At 41.5% G+C, this 22,148-nt stretch overlaps 1 protein-coding gene across 1 annotated transcript in view; it reads left to right on the forward strand.

Moving 5' to 3' along the window:
• The first annotated feature begins 5,676 nt into the window (after positions 1-5,676).
• spred1 (sprouty related EVH1 domain containing 1) overlaps positions 5,677-22,148 on the forward strand; it is a 34,661-nt gene continuing 18,189 nt past the window's right edge. Inside the window, exons 1-2 of the mRNA XM_039786246.1 lie at positions 5,677-6,420; positions 19,788-20,076. Of these exons, the coding sequence (XP_039642180.1) occupies positions 6,389-6,420; positions 19,788-20,076 (321 nt within the window). The 5' untranslated portion in view covers positions 5,677-6,388. The remainder of the gene's footprint in view (positions 6,421-19,787; positions 20,077-22,148) is intronic.

The following is a 22,148-nucleotide window of genomic DNA, read 5'->3' on the forward strand; positions in this document are numbered from 1 at the left end:
CAAACACAGCTTCGATAGGAATAATGTGACAATAATTACCTCTTCTCAAGGGTAAGGTAGGCCAGTTAAGGGGATTAAAGAGGTGACTGGGAGACAACTGCAGGAAAAATGAGATGGAGAGACGGATGGCTTGATGTGAGAGAGAATGGGATGCTGTCCTCATGCAAAGTCAGTTTAATCTGCAGTCTTGTTCAAATGTAAAGACACAACAACCCCAGAACAAAAGCTCCATTCAGTGTTAACGCGCTGCTTCCCTTCCACACTATTCCACCATCAGACAGAGGAAAAGGTTGTTGGTTGCATGCTATTTGACAGGCACGGGACTCCATGCTTGACAAGCCATGAATCAGACCATTACTCTCTGGCATTCCTCCCTCACTGTTACGCTTACTTCCCCTATTCTTACATTCCCCATCGCTATCCTTATCCTTTTTCCCCTTCCTTGTCTCTCATCCTTCACCTCCCTCCCTTTCTTCCCCTTTACATCCCAGTTCATGTCTGCTGGTAGCGTGAGCCAATTCCCGCCCTTCTCCCACTCACCCCCCACCCTCCTCAGCCCACTTCTCATCCATTTCCATGTGGCGACTTTTCATCAGTGAAGTGCCTTCCTGGCCCGACTACCCCCACCCCACCTACTCCCTCCGCCACTCACTGAATGGATGCAGCATTAAAGAGAGAGGGAGAGAGAGGGCTGAAACCGTCCTTCCTTCCTCCTACAAGCGCCACCCCTTTGGCTGTCGCAGAAGTGGTATGTTCCACAGCGAGGACTGCAGAAGTTGAGAGAACACATTGTTTGTAATCTGGCATTGCAGGGGTCACTTCCTGACTCGTGTGTCCGCTCCCTGAGCCCCGCGCCGAGCACTTCTTTCCCCCCCTCCTCTCTGTGTGTCCGTCCATTGGCCAAGTAGCCTCGGGCTTTTGGACAAACGCTGTTCTTCCTCTTTTGTGTAGGAAAGCTTACACATCTGAAAACAATCAAATAATCTGGGCACAATGCGTCTCTTCATGGAGGGATGCTGGTGGTTCCCAGATGAGCGGGAGGATTAAGTGGAGGAGGCCATAGGAGAGAGAAAGAGAGGGATGGGGGCTACACACTAACTTATTGTTAGTTACTAGATTTTCATAGCAAAATATGTGTATGTGTGTGTAGGTAGTTTTGACTCGTAGGTTTTACAGTCATTGATTGCTTCTCGTTTGATGCAGAATGGAAACATAGCAGTAAAAACAGTAAAAAAAAAATTTCATTGTCTTTTCATCTTTTTATTTTCAAATAAAAAACATTAAAGCCTCTATGCAAAAGTCATATTTGCAATTTTGGAAAATAAAGCATGCAATTGTTAAACAAAGAGTAGATATTTAAGGTATTGCTTAAAGGAATAGTTTGTCATTTTGGGAATAAGCTTATTTGCTTTGTTGCCAGGAGTTCGATGAGAGGATAGATACCACTCTTATGTCTGTATGGAAAGAACCCATCAGCCAGTTAGTTTAGCTTAGCACAACGACTAGAAACTGGGAGAAACAGCTAGCCTGGCTCTGACCAAAATCAATCAAATCTGCCTACAAGTATCTCTTTTAAATACATTATGTCACACTTGGTAAAGCCGTACAAAAACTAGATCTGTAAAAATAACACATGGTCTTACGGTATGCGCGATACTATTTCTAAGCTGCGCTAGCTGTTTTCCCCTGTTTTCAGTCTTTGTGTTAAGCTAAACTAACAGCCCCGAGATTGGTGTCAATCTTCATATCTAACTCTAGGCATGAAAGCGAATTATCATATTTTTCAAAACTATTCCTTTACCAATGCCAATATGAGATCATGGTAGCAGAAACATTCTGTCTAGCTCTTTTTCCTCGTTCTTCTTTCTTATATACATAAACGTACACACACAACCGCACAAGCATGCACGTGCCCACACACGCACACACACGCACGCCAACTTCTCCTGCGTTTCGGATGCTGTTCCTACTCATCCCCATGAGAATGGTAAATAGTCATCTGTAACTTCCCCTCCAACATATTCATTAATCCCTTCTATCCTGTGGGGCTGGATGATGATTACAGGGAAGCCAACTGAAGCCGCCCAAATAAACACCCCTCAGGCAGCAACAAAGGCCTGTCCACCTCACCCTAAACACAGCTTCCCCAGCTAGATCAGGTTTCAATCAAGCCCACGCAAAACATGCAAACAATAGGAAGTAACAGAGTCTTGAGCGCTGAAAAAGCTAACTGCGGCTGAAACCAATTTAGTTTCCCATTTTTGTAGTTGAGATGTTAGCGGCTGGTACAAATTTACTGGCAAGCAGATCTTGAGCGTTAACTGTAATCAAGCCTAGTTTCAAACCTAACAGCAAATCTGAAGTGGAGTGACAGTCTGTCAGTCTTACCCTCATGACACATGCAATGTACTGTATAATGCACAGAAAGACACAATTTACTTGAAAGTATAGTGCCACACTTTTGGTTTCTGTTCATTCTAAGCACAACGTATTTCCCCCTCTAAAACACACTACAGTGTGGTTTTTAGATGCTCACATAGTTCAAATTCTAAGCATTGACACAACTTCAGCAATCCCAGAGATGTTTCTCTCAAGGGCTTTGCAACCATAATGACCTTCCATCTGAACCAACATCCTTGTGCATGGTCACAAGACCGGCTCTTTAAGCTTGACACACTTTACTCATCTAGTTATCCACATTCGTCTTCTAAGACATTCTTGAAACAAAATCCGGAAAAAGAAAATCCCCTCATGCTGCTTAAATAACTTCAAAGATTTCTCAACCAGTATTCTGAGGATGACAGTATTCTATATTTACAATATAGTAAATGTTTGCATCTTTAGTTCCACACTGGTCATATGCATATGCACACAGTCTGAAAGAGAGACAGACAGTGCAAGTACACCGCACATAGTCAAACATGCCTGAAGGCCCTCACACTTCCTTCCCCTCTAGCCACTACACCTTTTCTACTCACCACCCTGCAATTAGCGTGCCTAAAAGTTCCAGGCTTCCGAAGGCCAGGCCCACACTAATCATAGGTATGCATTGTTTTGTTCAGCTGCCAGGCCTTTAAAAATCAGCACCTCTTGTTTAAGCCACACCTTTAGGGCCAGAACGCAGTGATTCCACTGACATTGTCCGAAGAGTCCCACAGACAAACAGGAGAGGTACGCTCTACAGGTGTATGTTTTTTAAGAATGGAAAGAAACACTGGAAATTCAACAAGGGCGGTAAAACAAATGTAAGGCAGAGGATCCTGAGATTAGGTTATTTACAAAGAGCTCATCAGCCATCTCCAATCTTTCTCCCTTCATGCCCTGAGGTCTCGCAGACTGTATGGCGGCAACTACACAGACTGGATTTCCTTTCCATAGTTGCTGTACAAAGAGAGGCCCTCGCTTCTCCTCTCTTGTGACTGGGCTGGTAGGAGCTGGTGATCACATCACCTGTGTTTTGAGGTTGTCATCTGATTCGAGTCATCATGGTCCAATACTAGTGAGGAATCTCCCGCGATATCATAAATAAAAGTGGCCATGGAGAGGTTTGATTGTTTTTAATGCCGTGAGGTAGATTAGTTTGTCCCTCATAATTATTCGTGGCGAATTTCCAGTTTCGAAAAGATCTCATACCTCACTATCATGTTATCAAGTTCTTTGGTGAATTTTCAATTTGGTAATTCTATTCATTAATCACATTTTATTTATCATCTGCAAAGAGACACTCAAAATAAGCATTACAGTCCTCTCCAACCCTACACACCTACAGGTCTAAACAGGTTCATTAGGGGTCACGTCAACGTAACAAAGTCACAAGTAAGCTTTAATTTATGCATTTCAAATGTTAACTCGTATTTCAAGTCAGAAATTAAAGCTCTCAAGTTCATAAGTAGAATAAAAAGTAAAATCCAAGAAAAAGAATATGTTTGTAATATGAGTGTCAGTACTAAAGTTAATTACTTTAATTAGTGAAAATTAAGAAATGTGACCAAACACAAATCACAACAGACTATGATCTGCAAATCATTTCAACCATCTTCCTGAAAGTCAAGTAAGGTTCTTTTTGTGTTGGACTTTGCTGAATGAGGTTTGAGCTAAACACATCCTTTATGCTGTGGTTGCTTGTTGGCAATATAGGAATGTTAGCTTGTTTACCGTTTTAAAGAGAATTGTGATGACCCTGATTGCACTTAGTGAGGGAAGTCAAGGGATGCCTCTGTTAGCCAAACATCCTGTTGCCTTGTTTAAGTATAGGCTACAGTGTGTTCAGTGTGTGAAAAACACAGGAAATGCACACTCGGGCCATCCACATTTGTGAAATTAGAATGAAGGCTGACTTCCTGAACTCTGAATACTCTAAAGGGTTCAAGCATGCTGGTGGGAAAATTCATGGTCATTGCTTTTTCTGCTCTTTTTGCAACAAGAGCCACTTTATTTGGACTTGACGTGAGCTTGATCATGACAATGATAACCTAATTCACAAAAAGAAGAAGTGAAGACTAGTGGCCACATTAAGTAAAGTACGGACAGAGTCTGTCTTCTGTAACTTGATTACCCTATGTAAGACTTTTTAGAATTGCACAATCCCAAGAGACAATTCACCTTTGCTACAACACACCCAGGCGGCCCGGGGGGGCGCCGGGGGGGGGGGGGGGCCAAGCACTGACAACATAGGCTGTTCACTATGACATAAAACACAGGCAGACATTAAGGATCATCCATTACAGCACAGAAAACCAGGCCAACGATTCGCTCTGCAAGGCTTTTAACACATTTACAAATAAGATTCATAGGTGCATACATGGATTTTTCTGGTTGTCTCTGAGGGTGTTTTATTTTGGTGGGTGCTCCAGCTGCCTAGAGAGAGTTTGGGGTGCAAGGTGGGGCAGCTTTAACTATATGACTAATTGTATCAAAACCCCTGCTTGTGTTTAGTAGTTATGGAGGTTAAGCTCATATGCCTCATTTTTTATTAACCATTAAAGGCTATCGCATTACTGAAACAATACCACACACTCTGTAATTTCAAACTAGCCCTCAGAATAGATTTGTGTTTCAGAAAAAAATAACCTAATTTTGCGAATTTACTTTCTTTCACTTAATGTTGGCTTGAAGCTCTGCGTATGCATTATAACTATATAGCAATAACAATATAAACCCGCTAGGAGATAATAATAAAAAAAAGAATACTGATCGTCTTTCATCGTGAATGGGGTCTAATGTAATTCCTCGTGCTTCAGCAGTCTTAGCTGTGTGCATTTAAAGCATTTTCCCACAGTTTCACATGAAGATTTTTAAAATCTGGTTCTGGTTGGTTCGGGGGGCGGTCTATCATGGTGAGGCTGCTTAATGAAAGAAAACAACAGAAATTGTTAATGGCCGAGTCTGTGTATCAGCCCAAGTCTTTCCTCCGGATTATTTTCTACTTTGCGTGCTATCACACAGACGCTTCCCTCTTGTATCAATGCGTGATTGAAGGGAAACTTCTTTTGGGAAGTGCGGGGACTACTTTAGGTCAACTTTGGAAAGAAACACTCCTAATTCACTGCATATGGCTACAAGGGGACGCTTTTTAGTACTATATACGTTACCCTTTAATGAGATACGATAAATAGTGTGCTGTTTGAGCATATTTTACCGCAAGAGTGTTATGGTTTTACTACGTCGCGGAAGGATCTAATTTTCTCAAGCGAGGGTCGACACATCCGCCCAGTTTTCCGATGTTTCATTCCCCCCGAGTTGAAAATGGAGTTCGATTAAAGCAGATGTCCACCAACTTCTCAAGGAAATTTCAAATCTAAATGATTTTACTTTCCGCATCAGTATTCATATTGAAAACAGCTGAACCTTTTTTTTTTTTTTTGGCTTTGGATGCCTTTACTGCAAATTACTCGGACACGTTGACGGAGCAACGCTCCACAACGCTTTTTCAAGTGTTGTCCTGGACCTGAAGTTGGCGAATGGATGCTCGACAGCCAGCCATAAATAACCTGCCAAACGTTACAGACTACAACATTTTATACATTTTTTAAGGATCTATTCTTATTTTTGCAAAGCGGGGATCTGTGGTTGTTGAAGAGGATGATGCCGATGGCCCATTTGTTGTGGTCGGATTTTACTTCCAGGGAGGATAAAATGAATCAACGATTGTCATTCCTCCTCGCGATTTAACGTTAGTTCCAGGCAGCGAAGCTAACGTTAAACTATCTCCACTTGGTTTTCACAAGGACGCTTAGCTAGGCATGCCCCGTTGTACATCATTTACTTACCATCCAAAATAGGGGTAATTTCTATATGTGAAGGAAAATGGTGATATTTGTGGTATTTTATCCCGCCGTCACTGCGTCGTCGATGCTATTGCTAGGATTTGGATCCCCGTGAGGAAAAAATGAGTGAAGATTCAACAAATCCAAACAACGAGTGAGTAACTGTTTATACATATTCTCCATTTACATACAGCATACAGTTGGAATAATAAGTACTGGCATATCTTTAGCGAGATATTAACACACGACTTTACCCGATGAGCTGATCACTAACGTTACCTTTTCCCAATGACATTTCAAACCGAGCGACGCTGGAATGTCATCACCTTAACGTTACTTTCCTAATATCGACAATAAAGAAGCACAGACTTACCATCTTTTTGTTTGGATAGTTTTGCAGGCTAATGGAAAACTACACTATGGATTAGCTACATTATGAGTTTAACAAAAACAGTATAAGCAGTGGCATAGGCCCATAGTAAAATAAAATCCACATCATTCTTAATAATTTTGGTCTTATTATATATATATATATATATATATATATGTATAATAATGGTTGCCTGCACGTAATTTATTTAACAGAAGAATGTTATGCCCAGGATATGTATTACTGCTTTATAGATCGGCAGTTATAAGATGAGTTAAGGGATCGCTCGTTATAGATATAACGTTACACAGCAATAATTCGGTCTAAATATGATTTTATATACATGTCTATCCAGTACATTATGATCAGAAAGCGTTATGTTGACAATAGATCTGTATAACCGTTGTCCGCCATGATTACGGAACATAATCATCGATTAAAATCGTGCAGATCATGTTTTTGTATTTCAGTCCAGCCTTTCTTCAATGAAAACCCTTTGAGTCGATTGCGGCAATGTCAACGTTGAAGAGCTGAAGATGCCATTTTTTTTTTCTCAATCACACTCATTTACATATCACAATCTCCATTCATAAAAAAAACGGTTAAAAAAGGCTTCACATTCACACCCAAACCCCCAACAACAATGTAATCTGTAACATGATGTGTTTTTTGTACACGTCGCGCCCATTTCAAGTCGCATTTCGGTATTGTTTTAATGGGCTGATCCCTTGTGTGCGCTTGTTGACAGTCAGTGAGAATCTGCTCCGGGAGGTGCTGCGGTCACATGATCCCCTCCATTCATAAAGTACCTGCCTGCCCATTCACAGCACTGTACACTGTTTCGCATTGCACCGACGATCACACAATGATCACATTTCCTGCATTTACTGTACAATGCATAACAAATAAACAGTCTGCTAGCCGTTTATGTTACATTCGTGTTGTATTTAGCCTTTTTTCTCCTTCACTAACTCAGAGGATTTTCTTTGATAATGTATTTGTCACAGAGGAAGTCATATGCCCCTTTCCAGCCATTCACAGTGCCATGGTTTAATGTTCGAAACACACCCATGTTTTTCCCCATTCCATCTATCTGGCCTAAATGAGTTTGATTGATTTCATGCGTGGACGCTGTGTCCTTGAACTACACTTCTGTCTTTTATGTAACATATGTCATGGAGTTGTTTTTCCTCATATCAAGCCACACACATGTCGATTACAATTAAACCACTCACTCTCAGTTAACTAGGCTACATATTGTTTCAGGGAAATGTATCCGATTTTTGCAATCAGTCACGATTAAGCCTCAATTGTGTAATAACCTAGCATGTTTGATGCTAGTGTGAAGGGTGAAAGCTCTGATTCGAGCTGTCATCTGAATGCATTTTATTTTCTCACGGTGTTAGCCTCCAGTGAGAGAAATTACAGTCAAATTAAACCAATCCTGAATTTGCTGGGACTCCCTGCAATAACCTCAGGGACTCTTCGGGGCCCCAGGAGCTGCTGCCATTGGCTACAGATCATCAGTGGTGTGGTAGATACAGTATATGCTGGGTTTGTTCCATACTGCATGATGGCCGCAGCTAAGATGGCGAAGTGATCCAAACATTGTTGCTATGATTCCACCACCTTTCAGGCTGTTGTATGATTCATAGTACTGGAGTGAAGAGAATACAGAGCGTCGACTGAGCTGTTTATTTTTTTGCTGAAGAGTCTCCTTAATATGCTCTTTCTAATGACAAAGCAATTTAGAAAAAAAAATCTGATATTTTTTGTTTACATTTTTTTTAGCATCAGGGTTAATAGTCCCATGTTGTTGTGTGTGCGTCCCTTTCTACATTGTGAAATGTGACATTGTGTTCTCTTCCATTGATAAGATCAATTCAAGATCTTTGATTAGTCACTTGCTAAACCCTAAAATAAGTGCCTTTTGTTTGTATGGTTATATTTTAGACCTCATGCTGTCATGTACAACCGTAATAAAGGAACTATGTGTTTGTTCTCCTCTAGCTTGCATTGTGAACATCTAATTAATAACAAAATGTGTGACGAGACAGTCCTGAAGTGGTTTTGTCTGAATGATGGGTGGTAAGCCGAGCTGGTGTACACACAGCACACCCTTTGCTGAGAACATGTTACTTGGCCTTGGTGCAACTATGTTCACAAGGCTGAAATGACAAGAAGGCACATACAGCCTCGTCAGATTTTGGTTTGGTCGGGACTATGGTCATGCTGGGAGAAGTGGGAGATTTATGAAAGTATGTGCAAGCAGCCTCTCTGCTGAATGTCACGCTTATCTAAAATATTTATCTCAACCGAGGCGGTAGTCTGTTGAGGTTCACTGGGCTGGTTATCTGTGTACTGTAGATACTCTTATTTCATAGTCATTTTATACATGTGAATAGCTTGTTTATGCATCCAATGCCCCGCTAAGCTAAAATTCCACATTTCTGGCTTCTAAGCTTGAGTTTTCTTTAAAAAAACAACAACCATGAAATAGATTACAGTTAGACAAATAGAGGCTCCTCTGTTATCATCAATTCGTACCATAAGAAAATATAAAAATCACGCAGGTGATCATTTTAGTTCATTTGGGCCTACAGACTCCTTTTGCTAAAATTAATGGAATGAATCCCTCATCCATTTTCATCAATGAAGTTGATTCCATGTTTTATGCTTTATGTCATCATTGTTTTAGATTCCTACAGTTCCGTTGTCTGTTGGCAGTCAGGTGATTCCTCTCTCTGTGTCCTCTTCCTATCTGTGTGATTGATTTGACAGCTCAGCATTTATCTGCCAATGTGGGTGTCGTGATCTTATCACCTGAGGGCTGTTTTGCACTCCCATTCCTGTTGCAGAGCTTTCTAAACACATTCCTCCTAAACAACCCCCATCATGTCCTGAAACGACAAAGCGAGACAGCTACTTCAGCTGTTAGGGCTAGTGCTTTATGGCCTGGGTAATTGCCTATATCCTGTGGCCCTTATGTTAAGCTAAATAATTTCCTGGACCTTTTTTATAGATAGTGTTATTTGGGGTTATTGCCAGCAGGGTTTTTCCTGGCTCAGAATGGGCCTTTGGGGGGACACATTAAGCAGGGGTCTGGGTGTCCTCCCCCAGGAAAATTTGAGCGTCCAAGACTTCATTTCCTGCATTCTGATACAATTTTAGGCACCAATTTATGGTGAAAACGTAAACTTAATTTATCTCAAGGAAAACACAAAATTCTGGTGACTGGTAACAGTAGTAAGGGGGCTTTTACCACACTCAACAATCTAGTTTGTTTCATTAATATGAACAGCTGGCTTTATGGTAACTTTTTTCCCAAGGAGCACGTTTTGCTCCTAAGTTGAAAAATGTAGGCGTGACTTACATAAGGTAAGAGCTATTACTGTTGTACAATAATACAATCTTGTTATGAATACAAAACGTTAAGTGTATGTTTTCTATTTTGAAATACTACAAATGCTACATTCTTTTGATCAATCAATTACCTGTGATGTTGCATATACAGTGTAACGGGCCACCACGGTTCCACATGCATCTGAACCGCGGAATAATTGCATAATTGCAGCACGAGTTTAACCTTCATAGTGTAAAACGTGACACTACGGGAATGGGGCGCAGCAGAAAGACTGAGCGGGACGAAGCCGCTTGTTGATGGCAATGGTTTTCATGCGTAGGCCCTACTCCCGTATGGTTCGCATCAGGTGTTAAAACCAACGGTACCAAAATACGGAATTGGACTGCTATTTAATGCGACTGTCCCGTTACAGCCTGACTGTGCACAGAAAAACCAAGATCCCATAGCTCTAGTTTCACAGGGGAGCGTTCAGGTCTAGTCAAAACATTTGACTAGACAAAACATTTGACTAAACCTAGCTATATGGCTATTAGCCATATAGCGGCTGTGGATGAGAGGGAGGCTGGCTGCTGAAAATCAGATGCTTTGGCGCTCGTGATTTTCCTTTGGCTCTGGCTAAAACCTCTTTGGAGCGCGCCAAAACTTTCTCTATGTAGGAAAAACCCTGGCTAGTTGTTGGATATGACCTTAAACCTACATTGTGTCCTTTTTTGAGTTGATTCTTAGCAAGAAACCCTATGATCTTTCACAAATATGTACTCATGTGTAATTACTTCCACCAACTAATCAAAGTATTCTCGTAAGCGTAGAATCTGCCATTCAGAATCATTCACAATACATACGAGCGACTCGCTCGAATGATGGCAGCCATGTAACGCCTCCATCTTTAAAATACATTAGCCAAAGAGGGACGTATACCTCCGCATTTTCCCTCTTACACCTATTGGCGCCGTGACGAATGCAAGGGGGAGATTACTCGCCAGGGAAGCGAAAAAGAGAATTAAAAACGACAAGGCGACAGGCAAAGCAACAAGACCAAAGTTAATATCGGAGTGGCTAGAACAGCTGCGTGTAAACGATGGAGAGAGCTTATTTTGGGTTCGGCCACCGTAGGAGGAAGGGCCAGAAAGTAATATTCAGTTGGTTGTCATATACAATTTCACCGCTAGATGGGAGAAATTCTTACACAGTGTAACTTTAATGAACACTTAGCTTTACTAGCTGGCCTAGTCTTAACTACAGGCAATATCGTACCTTTGACACAATCTGCTGAGCTGAACACATCTTTGGTTTTGCTTCTGTATTCTTTTGGGGAAGTGTTGCTTGTGACTACGGTGGTTTACAGAGACGAAATGTGTTATTTGTGTTATTTGACAAATATACATTAGGGCACTAGCAACAGCATTTTACTTAACTGGCTGCTTGGCATGTTCTCACATTTTATAAGATTTAAGTGTAGGCTATGTCTATGACACTTTCATTTCATTGTAGAAATGAAATCTCTCCGTTTTTTTTTTTTTTTAAAAAAAAAAATAAAAAAAAAAAAAAAATTTAATTTATTTTAATTTTTTTTTTTTTTTTTAGAAAAAATTTTTTTTTTTTTTTTTTTTTCATTCCTCTGTATAACCAGAATGCTTGGACTGTCTGAAACTGAGACAAGCCAGCAAACTGAACAGGCCTTGTATAGTGGTGGACTGTTCCATTCCCATGGCCAGATTTAGGCCTGGATTCTGTGTATTTTAAACCTGAGCCACTTCCCTCTTATAATTTTCATTTCCTCTCCTAAAGTATTTTAGGAACATGCATAATCTGGCATAAATGTCAGCAGTGTATTTAGAGCGTATTTCAAACCAAATTTCTATATTTTTAAGACAAAGACCATATGCTGTCTTTGTAGGCCTACACTAAAAAACTTGCTGATTGGTTTGTGTCTCCATCACAGCATCCTGATAGCAGGGCTTGTCTTTATTTCTTTGTCAAGCAGGGCCTCTGATGTTCACAGACCATATCTCAATGCCTCTAAGAAGTGCTTTTAGCACTAAGTGTCTGAATTGTGGATATTGTTTTCAGTTGTGCTGCATGCGGGAGCATGAAGGCTGGGCCTTGTTGTGAGCTCTTTGCTGCAGCTGGGCTGAGATGGTTCTTTCCTGCGAGGCCACAGACATAAAAGGGCACAGATGTAAATCCTAAACCTTGTGTCTTTGATTGAGTTTCCAAACACTTTGAAAACAGGAAGGGGTTTCTGTGTGTGCGCCTGTGAGCACGCACGCACACACACACACACAAAACACACACACACACACACACACACACACTTGTGTGTTCATTTCTCTGGGAACATTTGGCATGTGTATGTGTTTCTGGGAGAGATAGGCCTGGATCCTAGAAGAGTAAATGTAAGCAATCATAGCTTTATTTTATCAAATAAATCAATTATTGAGTGAAGTTTTCAAATACAATTTAAAATTGGAGGCACGTAAGAACATATATTTTTATCTGCTCAGTAACATTTGATCAGATTTAGTCCTGTCTAGTGGCTATATTTAGAATTGGGAACAGACTGTAATTGTTTGGTGAAAGTGTTTCTTGATTCCTCCAAATCTTAGAGGCAGAGGCTGTATGGAAAGCCGATTGAATGGAAATCTAATTGATTTTCAAGATGAACTAATAAATTGGTTTCTGATATGATAATAATGTTATGTTGTTCCCAACAAAAGAGCATGCTGTGATGGTTTACAACTTGTCATAGCAGTTTCTCTTTACATCCATAGCATGGGCCATCATCAAGGTTTGGTGGTTTATCCTTCCCAAGTTGTGCCTGAGATGTATTGATGGTCCCCCCCCCCGGTTTCAGAGTAACTATGACGAGAAGACGCTCGTGTCCCTGGGGACTACTCTTACATCAAAGAAGACCAGAGACGCAGCAGTCGAAATTTGCGGTTCCTCTTTTTTCTTTTTGGTAATGGCAAGCGCAAGGTTTTAATTTTCCAAATGCTTGCGGTTCAAATTAAGATCATCTCAATATGTGGCTTTGATTGATGTTTGAGAATAGTTTTTTGGCATTTGATACACATATGGGATCGTTGTGATTTATAGTGCCACGGCGCAGCGGCACCTAGAACATTGTTGTTGGGGTTGCAGGCCCAATCCAGTAATAGAGGGGTTGGTTAAAAAATCAATGTTAGAAACGCTGTCTGAGTGAGCGGTTTTGACATTCATTTGCTGTTTTAGGTCTATCTTTGGTTTGGGCCACAGGCTCATTTGACCCACTAACTGCTGTCTGTGACGAATGCTAACAGAAGCGACTATGATCCATTCATTTGCCGTCTTATTAGGTGGTATTTCTGTAAAGGGTTGGTGGTAAATTTGAAGTGTAGATTCGCTGTGTGGTGCAGCTGCAGAGTAGGCTTGTTCTGTTTTTTTTTCTTTCCTGAGTCAGTTGGTAGCTAGGCTGAATGTTCTTGTGAGGGAGATGACTCACCAGCAGCCTGAGGTGTTGAGAGGAGATAGGGCAAATTTCTCTTTCACTTCTCTTTCTATAGCCAACGTATTAGTTTTCACTGCAGCTAATGTAGCAGCCTTGTGATGCTGGCTGCCTGTTGGTGCTTCTGTAGGCATTGTCCCATTATGTGTTCTGTTTTATTAATGGCTAACAGACAGCCCCTTCAAAAGTGTCTTGTTCTGGCCGTATGTCATAATTTGCACAGCATCCATGTTGGGTCATGTTGGTGTTTGTTTTGAGTATGTCCGTGCCCTTGAGTTTGCCACTGGTTATTTAGGGGTATTGAACCGCGGCTAATTGGCCAGCAAGTTTGCACCGTTCAGATTAGATGCACTGCTGGAATCAACGGTCGAGTCCCAGATTGCATGTTATTTATTTCTTCAATGAGGCGTGATCACAGTGAAGGAAACCGCACCACTTTATCCTCCTACAACTTAAGCTCCAAGTTGCCATTTGTTACTCTAGATTTTTGTTTCTGATGGATTACATTTTTATTAATTCTTGACTGCATTCAAATAATACATATTTTTCTGCTACATTGTGTCTGCAAGCGCTGGACTCGTGTAGATCTTTGGGGAAGTTGATCTACACTGAATACATAAGGACTTCTTGTATTTTAGGCTAAAGCTGTGAAAGAGAGGTAAAAGTAGCATCTTTTCTCAAAGATAACAGCTGTTGAAGATAGCCACACAGTCAAGTAAATACAGATACTGAGTCACACCCAGAGTAGCTTTTTACGCCATCTTCCATTCCCGCCTCTACTTTCCTAGTGGTTGCTTTCCTTTTGGAGGATAATCTATAGAATCGGATTGGGATAAGAAGCTTGTGTTTATTTTCCCAATGATATTTTAATGACCCCCCCCCCCCCTCAAAAGTCCTACAAACCAAAGTGGTCTAGTGGAGCTTGACCGAGCTTGACAGTCTTCCTCCGGTTTTGATACAGGGGAGAGATGGGGAGGAAAAGGGGCGATGGAAAAAAAGAGGTGGAGGGGGCTTTTCTCCTCTTTTCTGATGCTAATGAAAGGAGGAATGGTTTTCCAGCTTTTAGCTTGCAGAGTGTGTCTCCCCTGCAGCATGCTCCGCTGCCTGGACATTGTGGGAGGACAAAACTCCAGGCCCGGGATCCAATAACGTGAAATTTCAGCAGAGAAGCGGCCATTGTGTAGAGAGAGGCAGCCGGGGAGGGGTTGGGTAGAAGGGGGAGACGGAGCGGAGGAAAGGGAGGGTGACTTGGCGAGCACCCAGGGCTCAGGCCACATCCTTTCTCTCTCTCCTCTCCTCCTCTACTCCTCCTCTTCCTTCTCCTCCTTCCCTTCTTCTCCCCCTCCTGTCTTTCTTTCAATACCCCCCTCCACCACTCCCCTCTGGGGTGGGAAGCCCAAGGCTGAGACAGGAGCAAAGCATGATGGCATGCTGGAGCCCAGTGAGCCTGGGCCGGAGCAGCAGACAAACGGCCACTTTGTCAACTTAGGAAATGGTTGTCCCAGGATCCCCCTTCTCCAGCACACACTGGAGCAGCCGGCCTCGAGGCCCAGGCCTGCCTGGTCTGCACGTGCTCCACCATCACGCCTTCTCTTCTCTTCTCTTCTCTTCTCTTTTCTCACATTGAATTTCAAGTGGAAGCTGAATTCTAATTTACCGGTCATGGTGTTTTGTTTTGTTTTTGCTCCCCCTTTAAATTAGCTTTGAAAGAGTAAGATACAGTTAATTGTTTTACTGCATATATTATATTGTATAGATGCCATAAAAGTCTATGCACATCCTATTTGTGAATAGAAAAAGTCGATTCAAATGCGGGTGGGAGCTGTTGACTGTCACCTTGGTCTCCACCCTGTTCCCATCCACAGCCACCTCCTCCTCCTCTTCCTACAGTCCTCTGTTACCCTCTCACCCCTCCCTCTGTTTTTCTCTCCTGCTTTTGGTCGGAAATGAAGTCAGTCATCCAGCAGAATAACTTGGAATAATTTGGAATGGGGGGCTCCTTTCTTTCTATCCCCCCCCCCTCTCCCCAGGCCAGCTGATCTGCTTCCGCTCTCAATTGTGTGTCCAGTCGACTGTGTGCTCCCAGCAAGGGGCGTGGAGGCCAGCCTTTGTGTCCCCCATCCCACTCTAAACTGTGTGTGTGTGTGTGTGTGTGTATGTGTGTGTGTGTGTGTGTGTTGCAGCAGGTTGCACTCAAATATACTTTTGGACCACTTACTGTTTCTACCATAAGAAAGAAAAGATTTTTATATGAGGGAGAAAAAAAGGAAGCGGATGGAACCTTTTTATTTCCCTGTTTTAAAGATTTTGTTAAATGGATCTAGCTGGTTTGTTGTCGGTTGAGTTGAGTTGGTGGTCTGCATGTTTCAGAAGTCTACTTTAGAGATTCCATTTTAATTATTGACCATTTAACTTGAGTATTAATTAGTCCTAGGTATTTCTCTTATTCCTAAAACGAGGTTGACACGGGTGTTTTTTTTGAAGCTAGATGCAAAACTGTGCGTATACACAGTCCACTTCACTTCCTCTCAGGGCCCAGCCCCCCTCCCTGTGAGTGTCATGGTTGCTGGCATGTGTGTGATGGTAGGTCTGAAGGGTCAGGCCCTGGTCATTGTGCCCTGGTCATGGCTGAGCGACACCACCGCCTGCCTTCTGTTCACCCCAGGGACCCCCTGCCTGACTGACTGCCCCTCCTGCACCCATCATCCTTTATTGGGGGCCATAGAGGGGTGTAACAGCGGCAGTATTTCTCTCATTTACTGCCTGTTATACTGCTCAAAAATGCTTTTTTTTCTTCTTCTCGTGTAAGGTTAAGCACTACTTCTGTGGCGCTGTCATGAGGTGTAACCAGAAAGGCTGTTGCTGGAAGGTTGCAAGGGGAAGTTAGTCGTGGTTGTGTTTTTCTGTCAGTCTCCCACGACCAGTTACTGTTTAAGCTTGAGGGCAGCACATGAGAGAGAAAACAGACAGTTGTGACATGAGTGCATTTAGTGCATAAGAGATTCATAATGTTGGTTATTCGATACATTCTGTCTGTCTGTTATTGTCCAGCCCTGCTCTGCGTTATTATTTGCTCATGTTTGATTGGCAGAATCATTTGAATTATGAAGATTATAATAACAAGTAAAAGACTTCCAGTGTTGTCCCCTGCTGTTTACACCGTGACTGACGAAGCTTGCTAAGAATGTAGACAGATTGGCAAGGCATCAACTTTGAACAGGCAGTAGTATGCACAGCTCTACCAAGGATTTGATAGCCATTCAGTCTAACCGAAGAATTGTTTGGATGTATTGATTTGTGAGGACTTATGGGAAGGTCAAAATGAGGAAACATAATCAAGGATAATATAAAGAATATTAATAAATTCGAAGTATACCATGATATATACAGTCAGCTGCTTGCGATTAGATATATTCGTCATTTTACAAACGTGTATTTGTCTAATGACAGATGCGTGCCAAACCACCTTGCTTGGATTTGAAGCAGTGCATTAGTAGAAGTACTCCTTACCTCTTTTCTACCTTTTTAAAAGAAATCAATGTGCTTGCAGCTTGGTACATAAAAATGTACCAGCAAGTCAGCTAAGCTTTGGTCACTACTTACCAACAAACTAAAATGTCATTCTTCTCAAACCCATATTCCAAATATTTAATATCAAATTTGATAGATTCAGTTCTCAAAAGAAGCGATTGAAAATGAGAAAGTTCGACTAAACTTTAAACCTGAAATAACTGTTTTTTTGGCCCTGGTGGGACAGCGGAAACAAGCTTTTAACACAACATTGACATATCGTCACCTTTTAATTTGGTATGGCGAGCTTGTTAGCAGACAGCTGCTTATTTACACGTCCAGCAGTTACGGAGCAACACTATCATTCATTTGGAGTCATGTTTCTGGCCACCTGATGAATGTAAGTCCAATATTCACTCTCTTTTAGCTCTATTTCCTGGTCTCTCCTGAGGGAAATATCTGGCTCTTCAGCTGCTAAATGCTTCACTATGTTCACCGGCTAGCCACTAACTGTATCTGTCTGGCGTTTGGTGCTGAGAAAGAAGTATATAGTGAGCCTTTTCGCCAAAAAAAAAAAAAAAAGGACACCATGAGACCTAAAGAATGAGCTGAAACTCACTTTAAAACCAAGGGTAGCTGCAGATTTGGTTGATAATTCTGTCTAGGTTTATCACTACCAGTGACCCTTTTACATTGTCATGACATACATTGTTAGTAGTTATTAGTCTAGAAAAGACTGTTGTATTTGAACAGTGTGTTTGTGTTGTGACTATTGTGTCTGAGTAGACCAGAATTGGCCAGAGTGAGGCGTGTGGTTTTTCTGTTTTGTCGGTTGGTTTATTTTTAAGTTATCCATATTTATCATACTCATCAATCCTTTGAAAGAACTTTGGTCAACTATCACCAGGTGCCAGGATATCAAGCCTTTCACATGAAGAAAAATAAAAAAAATAGCTTCAGATTTAATGCTCACTGGCTCTTGCATTAATTACTAACCTGGCCACTGAGGTTTTCCAAGGGTGTGGAAGGCAGGAGGGCAAAGGTTAGCACAGAGAAGAGGCAGTAAGGGGGAGGACACGGCCGTCCTTCTTTTAGAGCAGTAGCTACTAGGTAACTGTGTTGTCATGTAGTGACATTTTTCTCCCTTAATCACTGTTTCATATTTGGCCACTATCAGAAGAAATTCTTCAGGAAATGTTTCAGACCCTGTGACGACATCTTCATTGGTCAACCCGGACGTCGGCCAGAGAGCAATGTGTCACAGGAAGACATCCGGCAGTCACATTCTTACCTCTCTTAGCGGGTTTCTGTGCAGCTCTTAGATCTTCCCCAGCCTTTAATATGTTACCAGGAGTTTCTGCAAAATGCTGCCCTCAGCACACCCTGACCTTTGTCATTTCCGGTGGCCCAATGCAGTCCTTGTTATCTAATCATGGAAACATCTGACTCTAAGTGAAGGGACAGAGAAGCAACTGAGGTTGGGAGGGAGAGAAAATGGAATTAGGGAAAAATAGATGTAGAATTGATAAATTAATAGGCAGAATTAAAGTATGGCATGATACGGTCTGCTGATATGCTGTATCACCAATATAGTGATACATTCGGTTGTGCTATTTTGGCAGAGGTCCTTTCTTTACTGCATACTTTTTATATTAGGATTATTATACTAGATGGCAGTTCAGCCTTTTTCCAGTTTGTGGCCGTTTGATAATGCATGTGTTTATGTTGCTGTATGTCTGAAAAAACCTGAATGCATTTTTGTACACCCTGCCTGCTGTTACCTGTGCACTAACCTCTGAAACTAAAAGCATGTTATAATACAGTGAATAACCTCACCTCATGTTTCATTCCTGCATCTAAAAAAACATATTTGGGCTTTTTATTAGTATGTTTTCTTTCAGTTACGTAGTTATTTATTATACGTGACTAACGTGATCCAAAGCCGTTGTAGGTGACATGAGAAAGCTAAGTGAGACAACAGCAGCATCATCGGATATATGAAAGGAAAGAGGTTCATATGAGTTGGAGTCCCTGTCATGTGTTGTCTAGTTTGAAACCACCTGCTTTTGGGGGAAAGGTTGGAAATCAGCAGCAGCCAAAGCCTGAACTTGGCCACATGGTCAGTCACCCTCCTGCCGGGGTTAAACATAAACTGACAGCTTCAGACTTTAGGAATCTAAGCCTTTAGTCGGTTATGTAATGCACTAAACCTAAAATATACATTTAATCCAAAAGTTGAATCCTTGCCTTTGCTTCTTCTCATTCTATTTTTCTATTCTAGATTTTAGGCCAGCTTGTTGCTAGTAAAAGCCTCTGACACCACCCAGATTTCCCCGTAGTTTAATTTTGTTTTATGTTATCTCAGTATCAGAGTTGTCGTGTGTGATGTAGCATGTGCGGAACTCTTTAAACCCTCAAATTGTTGGACAAATGTGATGTAGACATGGTATGCTCATCTCCTTGCTTTATCTTATCTGTGTGTTTTATGGTGTGTTCCTCGCTACACATTCACTAACCATTTTGTGTACTGTAATACGACTTGTTTATGCTGCGGTTGAACTGAATTATGTGGGCTGATATTCCATGCTGTGTACTTTTGATGATGTTTTGAAATAAGATGGTCACCAAAAGAAGGCCCTCGAGGAAAAAGCCCCGGGAAATGTTTGAATGCTGATTACTACTGATGATGTTCACTAAAAGCATTGTTTTTCCTTCCGCTCTTGCCCTCTCTTCTTATTCCTTCCACCCTCCCCGTCGTTCTCCCTTTCCTCTCCTTCCTTTCCTCCTTCACAGTGACAGTTATGCGCGTGTGAGAGCAGTGGTCATGACTCGGGATGACTCCAGTGGTGGGTGGCTTCCCCTGGGGGGCGGAGGCCTTAGCTGTGTCACTGTCTATAAGGTCAGCCGGGCGGAGGACAGCGGCAGCACCCACAGCGGAGGCAGCGAAGGAAGCAGCAGCAACCTCAGCCCCTGCAGCTCCAGTCCTAGTCCCAGCCCCAGCCCCAGTCCCAGTCCCAGCCCCAGCCCCAGCCCCACCGCTGTGGAATTTCACATCAAGGGCGAGAGGCTCAAAGACAAATTGGTAAGGGAACCTCAAGCTCATAATGTGACAATGTATTAGGTTATGCTACGCTGCATAAATTCATATTAATAGGATACGTGTAACTAGCTAGTTGATGTGTTCACATTTGGTTATTTAGTCATTTCCTTTCTTTCACACACATTCAGATGCACCAACCAGAGACATTGTCTGCATTCTCTTGGATGAGATCTCCCTGTGCCCCCCTTTCCCAGACTCCCCTCTCTCTGTCTCACTCATTCACACACTCACACACAGGAAGTGGTTGTTTGGCTTTCCTCCATGGCGCAGGTATCTGAAAATAGGAGCGAACTGCATGATGCTGTGATGCATGATGATATCATCAGGGAGAAGGGCAGATTAGTCAGGAGAAGAGAATGTGGGATGAGGGATGTGGGAACGCACAAAGAGCTTGGAAGGGACTTAAATGATGGAATAGGGGCTGGAAATTCACACTCACTCCGGTTTTCCATGAGTACACAAGTATTTGCCTACCTTTTTTTTTTTTATGAGCATTTCCTTTTTTCCTGATTTTTTTTATGTAAAGACTGTATGTGTCAGTAAATTAGGCCAGGAAAATATGTTCTGGTTATTCTCACAGTAAAAAAAATAAATCCCAAATGTCCACATGTGTAAAGCACTCTATAGATAATATAGTTAAACTATGAGGAAGGAAGGCTTTTAGACATGCCATGTGGCCTGACACATTGACTATGTTTTATAAACGGTTAAAAAAAATAAAGCCATTTCAAAATGTATGTAGAAAGATTCTGGTTACATTCAAAAAGCAGGGATTTTGTGGTATTGCTGCAATTAACAATTCTTTTCATTTTTTAGTCAGAAAATGCTAAAGAAAAATGCCCCAACACAATTCTAGAGCCCAAGGTGACATAAACCCGTTGCTTGTTTGACCGTTTTGTTAAAAACCCAATGAAATTTACTTAATTATCATATAAGACAAAAAAAACCAAAAAACACATCCTCCCATCTGAGAAGCTGAAACCAGCAAATGTTTGGAATTTTGCTTGAAATTGTCTGTCAAAGAGCAAACTATTAACAGAATACTCATTTCAGCTGGAAAGTCTTTAAAAGTCTACAAGGTAAGCATTACCAACGCATTGCATTGCAGGATTTCCTTCCAAACTCTTTGCAGTCACTGTATTTTATATATGGACGCAGCTGGGTCTGTAGCAACACAATATAATAGTGAATCGCTAATTTTCGTTTTTAGGCTGACAAAATAAAAAATAAATCAATATAAGATTATATTTCTGCCTCAACATTTACGGAATAAAACTATTAATTAACGTTTGCATGCACAATGTCACTAGTTGCAGTTAAACCAGCAGTACAGGGCTTCATTCACAGACTGTGAAATGTCCTACAGCAGTGAAACATGTGGAGCTTACTCATTACTAATGTCTACTCACTAACAACAGGGGTTTCCCTGCCATTATAAGGTTTAGGTGCAAAACCCAAGCCGTTTTGGGCAGCACCTAAGCCGAATGAATGTAACTAAAAGACTTTTTTTTTCAGATTTAATGACTGTAGTTGTACTTCTTTAGCAAGTTTTGTCTTTACGCTTTTTGAGTGTTATTTATGTATGGTCTGCCCTAGCTTTTCCAACATTTTAGACATAGATATGGTAATAATAATGGTCCAAAATGATGTGGAAAAAGAGACGCAAAACTACCACGAAGGGAAGCAAACTGACTAAAAAGAGAGAATGACCAGAGACTGACCCCAAAGAAAACAAAAATGACCATTTTATTGAAACATTTTGGGGAAGAACGCCTAAACCCCTTGCCAAGTCTTCCACAAACTGAATGACCATGCAAAGTGCATGGTCATTCTGGATCCTCACTAGTAACAATGAGGCTCAAAAAGATCAAGTTGTACGTTGTAGTTCTAATCCTTGTGGCTTTTGCTGTAAAGCTCATGATCTTCTTGTCACTGACTCATTGTGCTGTAGATCTAAAACAGATCCAGTAGATCTGTGATAATCCTGGTCTGTGGTAATGAGAGTGTAAATTGGTGAGAGAGAGAGAAAAAAAAAAAAAAAAAAAAAAGACGTC

This window comes from Perca fluviatilis, chromosome 20 (assembly GCF_010015445.1).
Source record: "Perca fluviatilis chromosome 20, GENO_Pfluv_1.0, whole genome shotgun sequence".
Classification (NCBI taxonomy): Eukaryota; Metazoa; Chordata; class Actinopteri; order Perciformes; family Percidae; genus Perca; species Perca fluviatilis.